The sequence below is a fragment of the Nipponia nippon genome, unplaced genomic scaffold, assembly GCF_047370975.1.
Source record: "Nipponia nippon isolate SJK-2023a ecotype South Korea unplaced genomic scaffold, ASM4737097v1 scaffold_4, whole genome shotgun sequence".
NCBI lineage: Eukaryota > Metazoa > Chordata > Aves > Pelecaniformes > Threskiornithidae > Nipponia > Nipponia nippon.
In genome coordinates, this window is record NW_028262358.1 from 51,622,660 (window position 1) to 51,639,162 (window position 16,503).

At 40.7% G+C, this 16,503-nt stretch overlaps 1 protein-coding gene across 1 annotated transcript in view; it reads left to right on the plus strand.

The window, feature by feature from the left end:
• PRKN (parkin RBR E3 ubiquitin protein ligase) overlaps positions 1-16,503 on the plus strand; it is a 780,164-nt gene that overhangs the window by 752,190 nt on the left and 11,471 nt on the right. Inside the window, exon 10 of the mRNA XM_087774081.1 lies at positions 9,790-9,876. Within this exon, the coding sequence (XP_087630207.1) occupies positions 9,790-9,876 (87 nt within the window). The remainder of the gene's footprint in view (positions 1-9,789; positions 9,877-16,503) is intronic.

The following is a 16,503-nucleotide window of genomic DNA, read 5'->3' on the forward strand; positions in this document are numbered from 1 at the left end:
GATTATTTTCAAAAGATGTGCTGTTATACTTGTTATAAAATGCTTTGTCTCACACTTTCTAAAGGCAACTCAAGATAACAATCCTTCTTTGCGTCTTAGTTCCTTAAAAATAATGCTTTCTTCTGTATAAAATTTTACTTCTTATTCTTCTTTGTATCCCTTTTAGTGTTGACAACATACATGCTAGCTTTTTTCTTTAGAATGTAACTCATGCTCTGACTTTATCTGCTCTAGGGTAAATACTGTGGTGTTCCACTGGAGTTACAGTGGACTTCTACTACTGTGAGTGGGAGAGATACACAGTGTATGTTTTAATATATGCCTATATATATTATGTATTATAGAGGTTTAGTTCTCTTTTTTCTTTTTATCAGTAGTAACTGATACATTCTTTTGTGAGATATGCAAAATATAGAGAATAATATCCACTAGATTCTGAAAAGATTTTTTAAAAAATCACAGTTTAGATACATGTTTTAAAAATGTTCCTTATATTCGTAAATGACTAATCCCCTTATCCCTTGCATTTAGTTTCTAATATATTCCATTAAATGATAAAGTGGCAATAATATTGATATTTTTTCAATGTTTCCTCATATAAATACCATGTAATTTATTATTGAAATCATTTGTAGAAATCTTAGATTTACCTGCATCCACTTTGCATTTTGTTAGTCATCCAGCCATAAAATTGCTCAAAATTATACACTAGATAGATGTGGTTAAGTGTCTGTACCACTTACTAAAGTTACTTAAATGGGAACAGAATTAAGTCAATACACAATTGTTTTTTCTCTCCAGCGGTGCCAGCAAGAACCTAATGCTGAATTAAATTTCTTGGTCATGTCTGTACTCCACAGTGAAGTAAGGCATCTCTGTAGTTCTGTATCCCCAAGCTAGCTCCAAGCAGTGCTGGAACATCTACCCAGCATAATACAGCACCACGCAGAGACAGTAGCCCCAGTCCCAAATGTGCTATACCTGCATTAGCTATAGATTACTGAGATGACTGTAAGGCTTCCAGCAGGGCTACCTGAAAGCTTCTCAGCAGTGTAAGCTGCAAGTAAAATTCAGTTTTGCCACCTGCAGAAGGAAAGGGGCTAGACTACTGCTGTATAGAAATGAGAAGGCAGAGAGGAAAAGCGGGTACGCAGGAATTAAGAGTGGAGAAAGATGCCTGGCTGTGACAGCTGGTCCTGAAGGAGGGGTTAGAGTTCGTGGCAGTAGCTATTTCTGGGGTGAGGAAGAACTCCTCAAAGTAGTGATGTTTAACATCTGAGGACTTGTCATAGTCCCGGTAGCATGACAAGCTAGAAGCTTTGCTCTCTCTGCTTGCTGTCCGCAGCTCTGGCACAGGTGAGGTAAGCCACAGGGACATGAAAGTCTTGCTGTGGTTAGCGACCTGCTGCCGTAGGCAGCTGCCTACTTTGTTTGAGCTTGTTTGGCTTCCTTTTCCAGAGGCAGCTTGGTTTGCATCAATCTGGGCATCTCATCCCAGGGCTCCAGGGCACAGGATTTCTCTGCTCCCAATAAAAAATGTGCAACTCTGCCAGGGCCAGATATGCCTGTTTAGACAACCAAAACCATGGTCCACTTTGAAAATTTTGCAGTGTTTGAACTCATGTTTGCATGGGTAGTCAGCTATCAGATGGGCTTCATCAGTGATAACAAGAGCTGACTCTGTTATGCATACATAATAGCACAACAAATAACAGGTTTTCATACTTTCAATATGCTACATAATCTTGTTACTAACTCTGCTTTATAGACTTTTCATTTGTATTTTCTGGAATGGGCTAGTAAGTCTCACCTCCCAGCTAAGATGCTAAGAGCAAGATTGTGCAATACCCTCGTGTGTAGGTATGGGGTAGAGGAATCTGGAAAGAGCATTATCCCTTCTCCCACAGGGGCCTGAAGTCATTTCATCTGAGAGAAGCACCTGGGTTCGTCTCAGCTTCTTTCTTCTGTTCTATCCCTTGCAGCACTTGGACAACAAGGCAATTCAGAAGGGGGTGGAAAGAAGAAGTAACATTGCCCATCCACATAAATCAGCAAACAGGAGATTTAGGGAGGTCTAGGACAGGTTCTCTGAGCTTCTGTTGTCCATTTTACTGATCCATCTTTTAGGTTAATGCCACCTGATGCAAGGCAAGCTCCAGGACAGTCTGTAAGCAGACACAAATGCATCAGCACTCGCTGAAGAGCCTTGGGATGCACATGCCATCATCTAGATCTTGGGGAATGAGCCTGTGGGTTGTTTTGTAGAAGTCAGGAGGGAGACTTTCACTTTCAGATTCAAAAGAAAAACATTGAAATCTCGAAGACATTTTGATGCAGTCCTACACTTAAAGCTTTTAATGTTTACAGAAAATTGCCTCTTATAGTATTGATGGCAAATTGCCCTTAGATTGCAAAAGCTGCACAGAGACTGCAGCTATATTTTTGACACTATGTTTTGACAGATTGTCATGCTCCTCACAAAAGTTTGATTTTAGATGCAATATGCATAGTAAATGTGTGTACTTTATTATAAGGAAAAAGACCAAAATTGCTCTATAAGTACTACTTTGCAATTGCATTATATCTGATAAAACCGGTGTCATTAAAAATGAATACTTTTTTTACTGTGGCATTTATCTTCATTGTAGTATTTGCAGGTTTTTCTATAACTGACAATTGGCAAAGCCACAAATCCTAAGTAAACATACCTACTGCAGATGGTAAATATTCTGCTTTTAAAGGTTCTTGCTGTAAGCACAAGAAATACCAAAAGAAAGGGCATGTGGCTGATGGTCTCACGTTTGGTGCTGGATATAACAAAGTGCCAGAGGCAAAGTCAGTCCAATCCCCAAGATGTGTGGTTCACAGCAGTAGCATGACAAAGACTGTGACATCTGGGGGGAGAGTGGGGGGTGTGTTTAATTGACTTGGGGTGGAAACAAATAACAAAGTACATAGTTTCAAAGTAAAAAGTGCTTAGTCTGTGTTTATGGAGGTTTGAACTCTAACCAAGAATCAGCCTGCTCTATTACTCAAAAGGCTATATGGTAAAAACCTTTCCATTGAAATTTGGGGTCTGGGGGCTTTTCTTAAAAAAAAAAATAATCTGTAGGTATGTATCACGTGCTATAACATTATAATTTATACTTTGAAAAGTTCAACTGGAAGCTACATTTTTCTAAACAGAAACACTATAGAGGGATGACTTTGGGTATTATGGGCAGTGCCATTCTATACATCACTCTCTGATAGCTTTGATTTCCCTTAAGGTATGCTCATATTTTCACTATAAATCCTTGCTCCAATCAGCAGCCTATAGTTTGACTACAAAAGCTCATTTAGATTGAAACTTGATGCCTTATAATATTTTACATTTTCAAGGGGGTTTTTTGGCCAGGTGATCATGTTGTCAGGTGAAGAGAAGGAATTCTTTGCCTTTCCAGTGTTTTATTCATGCTACTATTTAATAAAACAATCTACACATAAAAAAATATAGTTGAAAAATCCTGCTAGTCTGATAAAAAAACCCAAACAACTATAGATTTGTTGTATACAATAGAAACCTTTGCTGGCTGGAACTTGTAGGAGCTTCTGTGTGATTGGTGACTACTTATTTGCACTCCCCCATCATATTTTCATTTACCAAAAAAGAAAGCATGGAAATACTTTACTGATTATCTTTATCAGGCTGAGTTTTGACCTTATGAAACCAAGGTGTCATTCTTTTGAGGAATGATCTGAGATGATTAGCAGGGAGTCCAATGTCTAAAAACTGTAAATCTTCTCCCTTACAGTGCTCCTATGTGATAGTGGACAAGTCTGTCTGGTGTGGATCCTCAATGGCATTCGGGTTTCCACATGAACTTAATTAAGATCCACAAATTTTAGGGATCTGTGGCCAAGGATGTCTATGAATTAGGCTCTAGTCACTAACTACAGAAGTAGTAGTACTTTGCTGCTTCACAGGAGTACGGTAAGAGAGGTTCACTTACAATTCCAAGATGCTCCAATGCTCTGGTGATCAAAGCCGTGCAAGTATCTTAGAATGCTACATTATTTTGCTTTGATGTGTTATATATAACCAAACCGTTTTTGAAAACATAAAAATAAATCTATCTAGGTCCATATATATCTTAGATTATACTTGGTTTCCCTTGTATTCTCTTTAGAATATACTATAGCCTTCTCACATTACAATAGCACTTAATATGCATTTTCTGGCAGCTCATTAAATAATAAAATTAACACCTGCCAACTGTGGCTTATTTCACCCTTAGCATGAATTATGTTTATAATGTAGTACTCTCTTCGTTTGGTTTTGGACTTGGTTTTAGAGGAAAGAGTGAGTAGAGGTGTGGAAGGTTGATTTCTTGAAGCACTTCTTTGCCTGAGGAAGCAAGATAAAACTTGTAAGCCTTGCATTTTAAATGAAAGGTGAGAAGATCTGTGATTTTTCTTTGTTCATATAGTCATGGTTTTGAGGAATCTTTGCATCTCTTGCATACTTGTTTTGCACTACTGGCAGAAAGCTCCAGTGTTGATGGAGATGTTGATCCTGCCTTCATTCAGTAGCTTTAATTTTCATGATTCCCATCTGTAGCGATGGGTCCAGATAGCTAGCACCGAATGAGGGAAGATCAAAGAAAAAAAGGTAGAAGAACAGAGAAGACAAAACAATTTTGGTAAGATTGCCAGTCAGTATATTCTCAATGACAACAAGTCATATCAGAAGAAACTGATTTCATTCTATGATGAGATTACAAGTTTGATTAGAAAAAGTAATTGCACAAAAGCAATTTCTTTTTTTTTTTTTTTTAAGACTTCAAACTACAGAATATTCTGATAAGGAAATCACCATAATATATCAATAAAAGGCTTTAGGTGACTGGGTTCCAACTGACATGGTTAGGGTGTGTGCAGCAGCATTGTCTTATCGCTATCAGATGATGCAGTATGAATGGCCATTAAAACACTGTACCAGAGGTATGAGTGCATCTTTCCTCACCTGATGTCTTTAATCTGGATGTGAATGTCTGTTTTGGAAGATACACTTTGGCCAAACCATGTATCATACATAGTCTGTCTTCAGTCTAGCTAGTAGTGATAACTGTAGGAATGAAGACGTGGCAGTCCAGATTTCAACATGGATTGCAGAAGCCTGGTAAGAAATCTGGGTATGTGCTTGAGTTGTTAGCTCACAGTCCCTAGCAGTGCACCTACGGTGCTGCAGATTAAACCTTGGCTCTGACTACCTCACTGCAACCTTGCCTTCATTCTGCTGTGTAGACACACGGGAGGAGGTAAAGGTGAAAAAGAACAGGAATATCTGAGTTGAGGAGTAACTTTAAAATAACAGTAGGGAGCTCAAACTTAAAGCTTTGTGTAGGGATTCAAGAATGGGAGTGTTGTATTGAAGTTGGAAGAAAGACAATTTTAACAGTAATATTTTATAAGCACTATAGGAAGATCTTATCGGAGATTAAAGAAAAGGCATTTGCAGTAGGCAAAAGAGAGAATGAGAGCTGTGGTGCTTAATCCAAGGGAAAGCAGATCTTTGAAATGTTGTGAAAAAGGAAATGGCAAAATCTTGTTTTCAAAAAACCAACCAGCATAGCATGTAAATGACAAACTCGTTTTCCTTTCATCCAAAAAAAGAGCTACATTCTGCTCCCACTTCCAAACTTAAAACACGTAAAACACTATAAATGGGCCAGTCAGGAATAACTGAGACTCCGGCTTGGTTTCACCTTCCTAGTTTTTATTCAGCATCACTCTTGGCACTGCAGATGTCATCTGTGGTGTTTGAATTCCATAGAGCTGACCAGAGTTTGGTCTGATTTTACCTTTTGTTTGAATGATAAAGATAGGGGGATTTTAAAAACAGGATCTGGATCCCTGTTGAGCTTTTTAATACCTCCTATTCTGAGGTCACTTGGATTCAGGATTGCTGCTTAGGCCTATCTCATACATTTTTACAGATATTCAAAAGCCTGTAATAGCACACACAGGGGTTATATTAATTTCCAGTGCCTAAATCCCTTAAGTGCTTTGGGGATTTCGCTGCTAATCCTCTTTTTAATATATAAACCTAGAGGGTAGGTTTGGGACCTTTGGGATTTATTCCTTGTGTTGGTTGCTTTCCAACTGAAGAATCTTTCAAAGGTAACAACAGTAAGTGCTAAATACACAAAGACATAGGAAGTTTATATGCTGTTTATATTATCTCAGTAGTCTGCCAGTCTTTTTTTTGGCAAATGAAGGGAAAGAAAGTGTGACTATTGTCAATAATTACACTACTTATAGTAATTTTAAACACTTACTAATATTAAATTTATGCAAAAGTGTTAAACCCTGACTGAACAACTTAAATCCTATTCTTTCCAAGGGCAAAATAACTGTATTAATATTAATGAAGCCACAAAATACAAGTTAACTGACAGCATTTTTGCAGTTGCTGTATTTTAGTACTGGGACTTTATTATATTTTTCATGTCCGAATGTAAAAAAACGAATAAAATTATCACAAACTGCTCTTTGTTGTAAGTGACGTGCCTTTTCTTCATGGTGCATGCTTTGCCATAAAAAGGGAGCGCTTAATACATTTCTGTTGGGAGATGCCTATGTATTCTGACAAACCGATCAGCCTCTGGGGTGTTCTTTTGCCACAGAACTGATTTTACATCTCATCCATTATCTAATAAGACGTGAAAAGAGTATCCTGTCTCACCAAAAAAAAAAAAAAATCAGGCTTCGTTTCATTACAAGGATGTGACAGGCTCACTCATGGACTTACTTGCAGGATATAAAATTGTTAGTGAAAGGCCCAGTTATACACTCATGCATGTTTCCAGTACAGCAAGCCTATGGGGAAAACATTGGTGACATTGGTCCTGAGGATTTTTTATTTTAAAGGTAAGTATAAAAAGTGGCCATTTCTCATTCTCTATAATGAGAAAATGCATTTCACATCTTTAAATAATATGACATGAGTTTATGGATTTTATTATGATAATACATAGCAATGCCACATAAACTACATTGTGAGGCAGCCGGAATGTCTTTGCAAAATATGTGTCCTGGGTTTTTTTCTTTCTTCAGTATTTCCCCCTTTGCAATGTTTATGAAACGTCTAAAATTGCAGTTGCATGGGAAAAGTGAGAGAGACTGGAGTGAGGAAAGCAAGCTGAGGCATTGTGTGATAAGACAGTGATAAAGCAAGTGTATACAAAACCCTTTCAGACAAATGTTTTCAGCCAAATGTGTTCATAAGGAAATAAAGTCACAAAGGAAAAAGATAATAGGGGACACAGTAGGAAATGCAGTTAAACCTGGCATAACCTTAATTGTTAAGGGATAACAAGTCTTTGAGATATTAGGCATCCAGACAGAGATGTGTGTTTGAGCAGTGTTCCACACGGCTGAAACTTTTGACCACTAATGCAGTGCAAATTATTGTTGTATTTAAATGATGCTCTATTACAATAATGCAGCCTCTCATACAACATACCTTGCAAAAGTGCTTCCACTGTTAAGCTGTTTGCTAACAAGAGCAAGTGAATTAACAAATCAGTGTCAGCTGAAGTAAAATAAAACATTTTAAATCATTGACAAAGTAATGGAGAGAAGTGACAAGAAAGCAAACAAGTGATTAGGTTCGATATCTCTGGAAGTTAGAACACTTGATCCATTCCTCCACTCCAAATTTCCCTGACTCTGAATAACAGGATCAACCCTTTTGGACTTGCACAATGCTTCTTTTCATAAAAGTGCAGTTTCTTTAGCATGACAATGATATATGATTTTCAGTGCTTCTTAGAAAAGTGACAATAAAGCTTGAAAGAGTTCAAAATGAAATTGCAAAAGCTGGAATTCGTGGCAGACAAACGTTCTAGTGTCATGTCCTCCTGATATCCTTTATTCATTACATGTGAATGCAGGTCTGTATCTAAAAATCAAGGCTGTTTTATCAGTCTTGCTTATAATGCCAGTCAGAATGGCTTACCGCTGAGAGATCTTTCGGAGTCTGGAGTTGCATCAAGACAGCATAGCTTTAAAACAGCATAAGAGAGACCCATTTTACATTATTGACTTTTCCCCTTACCTGCAAGGACACAGAATTTAATGCAGCATTGTTGGGTCAAAGATTTGGACACATGTCAAGACAGATATCTGCATTTTAAAGTTTAAATAAAAGGCATCAAACTTGATACATGTGAACCAGTTTAGGTGGCAGAGGCAGCTCAGACTGAGGTAGGGAAAATTGTTTTACTCATCTGCAAAAGAAATTACTTTTGAATGAAGCCTTGTGTAAAGAACAACGTAATTTCATAGAATCATAGAATCGTTAAGGTTGGAAAAGACCCTTAAGATCATCGAGTCCAACCGTTAACCTATCACTGCCAAGTCCACCACTAAACCATGTCCTCGAGCACCACATCTACCCGTCTTTTAAATACCTCCAGGGATGGAGACTCAACCACTGCCCTGGGCAGCCTGTTCCAATGCCTGACCACCCTCTCGGTGAAGAAGTTTTTCCTAATATCCAACCTAAACTTCCCCTGACGCAGCTTGAGGCCGTTTCCTCTCGTCCTATCACTTGTTACTAGGGAGAAGAGACTGACCCCCACCTCGCTACAGCCTCCTTTCAGGTAGTTGTAGAGAGCAATAAGGTCTCCCCTCAGCCTCCTCTTCTCCAAACTAAACAACCCCAGTTCCCTCAGCCGCTCCTCATAAGGCTAGTGCTCTAGACCCTTCACCAACTTCGTTGCCCTTCTTTGGACACGCTGCAGCACCTCGATGTCCTTCTTGTAGTGAGGGGCCCAAAACTGATCACAGTACTTGAGGTGTGGCCTCACCAGTGCCGAGTACAGGGGCAGTATCACCTCCCTGGTCCTGCTGGCCACACTATTCCTGATACAGGCCAGGATGCCATTGGCCCTCTTGGCCACCTGAGCACACTGCTGGCTCGTGTTCAGGCAGCTGTCAACCAACACCCCCAGGTCCTTTTCTACCAGGCAGCTCTCCAGCCACTCCTCCCCAAGCCTGTAGCATTGCATGGGGTTGTGACCGAAGTGCGGGACCCAGCACTGAGCCTTGTTGAATCTCATACAGTTGGCCCCAGCCCAACGATCCAACCTGTCCAGGTCCCTCTGTTTAAGGGGGATGAAACCAGAACAATTGCTAGAAATGCAATAAGGGTCTAGAGTTAGTCCCTTAAAACCCATGTTAACTAACCTATCATTGTGTTCTTTCTATGGATTTTTTTAAACCATTCTATAAAAGTCCATTCCAAGGATATCATTTTCTAGAAAATTGTATTTCATATGACCTATATAAAGTGATCATCCCCTAGTAAGGTCAGCAATAGTTTTCCATAGAGAATGCATTTGATTCAGAACTATGAATAGACTATTTCCATTAGTAAACACTATAAAGCAGAACTGCTTGTTTCATCCAGTACTGTTCTTGTATAAACAGATTTCACTGTAGGAGAAACACACCCAGAAGTATCTACTATGACTTTGTGTCCCTAAATGGACCATGTAGCAAAATCTCATTTTTAATAATGGCATTTATGTTACTTCACCGATGAAATGTATAATAATAACAGCAAAATTGTCATGTTAATGATCAGAGTGGATAATAAGATGCACAATTAGGAGGATTATGGGAATTTAATGGGATGAGAAGGGCAAGAGATCATCTGCTGTATGACTCTTCATGACTGTAACCTGCTGTCCATATCCCTAATGTGTTTTTATGACTTGTGCGTTTTGGTTTGTTTTCCAGTTTGTGTTCTGCCGTGAATGTAAAGAAGAATACCATGAAGGGGAATGCAGCTCTCTCCTCAGCACACAGGGAGCCATGGCCCAGAAGGTAGGGATCCCACAACTCATTACAGCTTGATCATTATCCCTGGCCCAGCTAGAGCAACATTTGTCAAATGGGTCCTAATTATAATTCTAAGTAAAAGCAATTATGTTCATGCTGAATTGCTCCAGCCATCGGAGTTGCCGAATTGGCTTTGCGGTGGATTTCAGTTGCTCTGATAGACAGAGTAGCTGAGTTCCATCAGGAACACACAGGGCTCTGCCACCAGTTGATAAAGAAAAGGCCTTCCTAGTGGGCTTTTGGGGTTGTCTCTATTCAATATGAACACTTTTGAAAGACTTTCTGTAGTCTTGCTGCCTTTCAGCTTATTTTCAGTGCACTAATCAGGAAATCATGTGGGTTTGGACTGAGTAACAGGGTTTTTATACAGCCTATGCAGAAAACGCTGTTGATAATTTATGATTTAGCTTAGAGAAATAAAAAATGGATTGCCTAGGCTGGAAGCTGTTAGATGATAATTATTCTAGGCTGCTCTATAATTTTGTAGCTATTGTAGCTATAGACCTGGACAGGAAATAGTTTTTCTCTCCTGGCATTTCTCTTTGTTTGAGGTTCAAGTTTCCCTGCTCTCCATGGCAAATAAATCACAGTCTTTCCAATTAAAAAAAAAAAAAAAAAAGAGAGAGAGAACACGCAAAAAACAGGAGAGAGATCCCCTAAATATCTCACAGCTTGATGCCCAGGGTGCGCTCCTAGGAAGCAGAAAACTGATATTCAGATATCTGGCATGTTTGATGCAAAGAGGAGACTTGAACCCTGAGCCCACACACAGTCCAACATGGCAGATGCAGGATTGCAGGCAGGTGCTGATGGGGACTTACGTCCAGCCAGCTCTCAGCAAGGCATGCCCAGCTCCTGTCAGTGCCTGCGGGCAGGCTCTGTCTGAGGCTGGCTTTGGGGGCCTCTTGCTATTTGAACGTAGACTGGAACATGTGTACTGTATGAGACCCAAAATCCATCTGCGTTCCCAGCCTCTAGTGATTTGTGATTCAGATGTGGTATTTCGTGTTTAGCAGCTATCAGCAAATTTTTATTCCATAAATTTGTGCAACCCCCTTTTTTGAAGCCATATATACACAAGGAGATTTGCAGCTTAACTAACTACCCCCTCTGAAGAACAATCTCCTTTTGTTTGCAGTAGCTCCTGTTCACATTTATGTAAAAACAAAACACCTTCAAGAGAGACATTGAGAGATACTTAAAGTATCCAATAGCCTCGTAAAGTAAGAGACCAAGGGTCAATGTCTTACCTGAATAGAGCTAGAACCTGACTACATCTCAACATGAACAGTGAGCCCTATATCCATTAAGTTATTTATGCCTAGAGTTTTGCCTAGAGTACTGAAAGTCATCATGGCACCTTACAAATGAGTTCAACAATGTTGGCTCTGTGGAAGCCAGAGTCTGTATAATTTCCATGCTCTAGGGCATGGAAATCAAGGTGTGCAAGGGAAAATCAGAATACCATAGAAAGAAGTGGTTTATTTTAAATATTTGCATATTGCCTCAGCTTCTCCTGATGACAATGGGAGCACTTTGCCCATCTGGTCCAGTATCTCAGCACATGAATTGCACCCAATTAGACCTGTTAACTTAGGAAAGCTGACTACTTTTGCTGTTTCAGTGTAATGTGAATGTTTTTGCTCTTCCTGAAAAATTTCCTGTACTCTCAAAAAGCTGTTCCAGAATAGCTAAATGGTAGTACCAGAATAAGTCTTGCAGCTATGCAAATCAGCTCCCCAGTATAGACAAGACCATAGACTACCCAACTTAGACTGAAGTTACCTGACTTCGGTCAGCTGCCTTTTCCTCTTAAAAATAAGAGAGCTGCACTAATTAAACTTCTCCACAAGGTGGTGATGTTCCACTGAAGGAATGTTTTCCCTCACTTTCTGTAACCAGGCGAGCAAACCGAGAGGTAGCCGGAACAAGGCAAGCCCAGGTGCTGGTGAGATGTTGGTTTCAGCCGAATAGCATCACTACAAAGCTATCCTCCATGCAACACTCCCGTACAAGACATACAAAACATTTGTGGGGGATATATGGAAAGAAGTGCGTGTGGGACTGTTTTCATCTCTGTCTCACTGAGATTAATTTAAACATTTATTCACCTGTGCTTTCAGACTTTTTGTTCTGTTTGGCCCTTCCCTGCTAGGTGCACAACCTGTGTGTCAGAGTTAACTTGCTTTTATTGTACTGCTTGTTCAGGCAGTGAGGATTGTTTTATCTTTGACCATCATCTGTTTCAAGGTAGGAATAATACACTTCCAGGGTTGTCTTCAGCTCCTGCAGTTTGACTCCTGTCCAGATCCTTTCCATATCATTTATTTTAGAAACAAATCTTATTGTAACAGCTCCCGCAGGGCAGGGCTGTGGGGCGCTGGAGACCAGCCCTGCTGCTGTGTTGCTGGGGCAGGGGCTGACAGCCCCAGGGGCTGATGTGGGGTCCTGGGCAGTGGGTGGGGTGGGGGGATTCCCAGGGGACTGGGCTGGAACAGCAAGGTGTGGTGGTACCTTCAGGGCCTGACACCAATTTGGGAAGCCTTGGAGAAGGAGATGCCTCCGAAAGACAGGTAGAAACTGATACAGAGGCATTCAAGTGTCCATGAAAGCCAAGAGCTTTCAGAGATACAGTGGAAGCTCCAGAAAGAGGAGAAGGAAGAGAGAAGAAAGCAAGCAAGCCTGTGAGATGGCGTGGGACAACAAGGAGGGTCCAGGAAGCAGAAATGGTAGCGGTGAAAGGGCCCTGTGCTAGGCCAGAAGTCAGAAGGAGTAAGGAGGAAGCCTGCGGTCAAGACGGGGGAGTGGAGCTGGTGGGACTGTCAAGGAGGGAGGGGAGCAGGGAAGGGGGAATGCAGTCAGTTGGCAGCAGGAAGGAAGAGGGCAACCGCGGCTGCCGAGCACAAGAGGGACAAAGCAGGTGACACGTGTGGTGCTTAAGGTTATTTGAAATAAAGGGCGCTCGACCTTATAATGGTGGGAGGCTAGAAGGCATTGCTTGCTGTTTGGGGTAGAAAAGGCAAACTCAGCAGCAGGCATGCAGAGAGTAGCCTAGCTTTAAATACTGGTATATCACAGTTTTTCAGATCTATGCACAGATACTGCATGCTCCATTGGGATGGATAAAATGTCCTCTTTCTATTGAAATGTCCATTTTAACCCTGATAGGCCACTGAAAGCTCATCTTAAGCATTTACTGATGCAGGGCTGATTATTTCCCATCTTAGTGTGTAAGTTACATAAGTTCAGGGAAAATAAAATGTATCTGTGGCAACTTCAGTTGACAAGCTTTCTTTTAGAACCATTGCAGCCTCTTGGAGCTGTTCGAAGTTTGGGATGAGAGAAGTAATCATATTTGATGGATTAAAAGACACAGTGTGCCTGATGGAATCAATGACACAGTAAAGGTGACTCCAGACAGATTTAGGTTTAGAAATAGCCACATAGTCCCTGCTATGTACACCACAAAACCGAGCTTCCTGGCCCCTTTTAACCTCACCCATAGACAGTCTATGCTGATGGGGAATCTAGCCGTAAACAGCTTCTTCTGTAAATCCCCAGCCTAAAATTACCGTAGCTTTCCTAGCACAAAAACTTTCTAAACAGTTTGTTTTTTACCAGGATAAGTAACGCACCTTCTTGCTCACTAGCAACTGGACAATAAAAAGTGACCACATATTAGATTTGAACATGTATAGAGTATCTCCCAGGACTGTTTTGGTCCAGGGCATGTTGATAAGACACCTGCAAGGTAAACTGTAATAGCAATAGCAATGACACAGACATAAAAGTGGTGCACATGTAAATAAGTGAATAGAATGTGGGGCACAAAGACATAAATGTTTGAAAAAAATGACACGAACTGAATGAAATGGGTTATAAAAAGTATGTTTTGGAGATGGTTCTGTGGACAAACTTTACCCAAGATGGTTTTAGCTGCTGATTATCTTATCCTGCCAAGCCAATGAATGTGTAATTACAAAAAGGTAACAGCTTTTTAGGCAGTTTGCTTTTTCAGAGGTTGCTGTGAATTTAGTAAAGAGAATAAATTAAACATCATGATAGATTTTTATAGTACAGCTGTACACAAATCCCTCCAATAACCTGTATTCAAAGGCTTGAATCTAAAAGAACATCTGATGTCTAATTCGTCATCCCACAAACCCACTCTGGCAGTCTTTGTAGGACCCAGACATAAATCCAGTTCATCTCATTTGAACAAACTCCACTATTAACCCTAGGCCAGCAACAGCTGTAAACCTAAGCCTAGATAAAATGTCCACAGTGGCTTAAGTATTAAAGCTTGCCCTGTGGTCTCTTCTGCTCCACACTCCAACACAAGCTCCTTAAAAATCCTATCAGGCTATATCCAGTCTTAGTCCAAGCCTTAATTCCAGCTAATTCTGGCAACCCTGGCCCTGCAAACCATGCAATCCAGCAAAATCTATCACTAAGCATATATCTTTAGCTGCTGGTGCAGCTAAAAATTGTTACCAATTTCTTGCGCACAGGTTACAGAATGGGTTGTGTGAATTTTCGCCATTTTATTACATTGAAAATCTCATTACCTGCTAAAGGTGTTCATTTCAGACAAGGTTCATTGTATATGCAAAGTAAAAAATTTATTGTTAGTCTCATCAAAGTCTTAGAAAGCTAATCAAAGAATTATTTTTAGTCCATTTACAATAACACTAGGACTTACAGTGCAAATTACATATAGTTAAAATAATGGTTATGCAAACATTCTGATAACACCCATTTCTCTGGTGTTACCTTCCACTGCCTCTCTGGGTCCTAGGCTCAATGGCTTCAGTCTGGGACAGGGGCTGGCATAGTGAGTCCTTTACCAGGAGGAGCATGAGGCCAATATTGGTGGGTTTTATTTCCTTCACACTGTATGATCTGCTTGGGGTCACTTTTATATCTTTGTTAACACACTCCTTCACTGGCCTGCAAGTCAACGTTGGATCCAGATTTACTATCTATGGTGTGTTTTACCTAAGTCAGTTATGTCTTTGTTCTCTTTGTTATCCCTAAGACTGCTTGTACCCAGCTCTCAAGGCCACATTTGGGTAACTGACCACTGGAGAGTTGTTTATAGCACCAGGCCCTCCCATATCATCCTGTGCCTGTGCTTTCAAGGCCTCTGCTATCATCCCATGCCTTTACTCCTCTGCATAGCATTTTATTGTAGGGTCAGATACAGTTCATTCTGCCCATAATACCTATACTTGTCATTGCTGTCATTAGTTACAAAAATACATGTAACGTTGTTAAACCACGCCATTATATAAAATTATACAAAAGCAAAATGGGTAATAGTCACCTGGTCATTAGACAATTGCTGTCACTTGCTAAACCAAAAACTCTAGGCAGGCCAAGACAAGTCCAGAGAAAGCCTGATGGATGGGTCCTGAGGCCTGTGGTGCTGGCTTGGCACAAAGGCTGTGGCCTCTTACAAGGAACAGCAACAGCATTTTTACTGAGCCACAAAGCTACCTGTTCTAAACCTTCATCTACAATCCGTTTAGGTGTAAGTTTATAGCTAGTGCTGTAAATCTTAACTTCAACTCCACTCCAAACCTGTGGGATGCTGCCTGTCCCGGCTGTAGCCCTAGGCTGGAGGCCTTGCTCACCCAAATCTCAAAGCCTATCCCCAAACCTTCCATCTTCAAATCAAACCTCAGCTATTTGTTATTTGAGTCCCAGTCCTTACAGTACTCGGGTAGCTGATGCAGGATCCAGATACTAACTTTGCTTTTCTGCCACTGGCAGTCTAAAACTTACCAGCCCAGGAACCATCAGACCAAACCAAAAGCAGTGCAGTGCCTCAGCTGAGTCAGTGCAAACCTCAGGTATCGTTTTTTCCAGACCTGATCCTGTTCATCAGTACATGGTACCTGGGCCCCGACTGCAACCCCAACCATAGTTTCAGGGCTCAGACCTAACTCAGTCACGAGCTTTTGGGCAGACGATCAGCTCTGAAGCAGACCCATTTGATCGCTTCTGAGAAATGCTTTTTGCTGCACAGGTGTGGGATAAAAACACGCCTGCGTGTGCACACACATCCAGGGCAGCCTGTCACATCACCTGGCACCCTGCTGAAGCCTTTTGTAATGCAGTTCCTGGAAAGGCTCCCAGCTCACTTGGGCTGCAGGTGAGCCTCCAGCCCATCTTTTCCTCCCATTGCCTCATGTATGCAAATCTCGAAGTTGCCAGTAGGTGGTATAAAATATACAAACATCGCTTGCCAGGCCTTCCTTCCCATCCACTGAAAAACATCTGTCTAATCTCTTGTGCTGTTTTGCCTGTAGATTCCCAGCAAGCATGTAGGGTTGTGAAGCCTGGTCTCTATGTAGGTGGTGGTTTGCTGTAATTATGCAGCAGAACATATTGGCCCCCTGTGAGCACAACGTATTTCAGAATTTGATTTTAATGTGGAATTCCCAAATAAAGATGCTTTCAAAATATCCTTAGCTGAATTATTGTAATGCTAAGATATGAAATATTTAGCTAACGGTTCATGAAAATCAGGCTTGGTGTAATGTATTTCTTACAATATTGTTGTGGAATTGCAAAACTATGCAATGTGTGTATTAAATTGTAATAGAA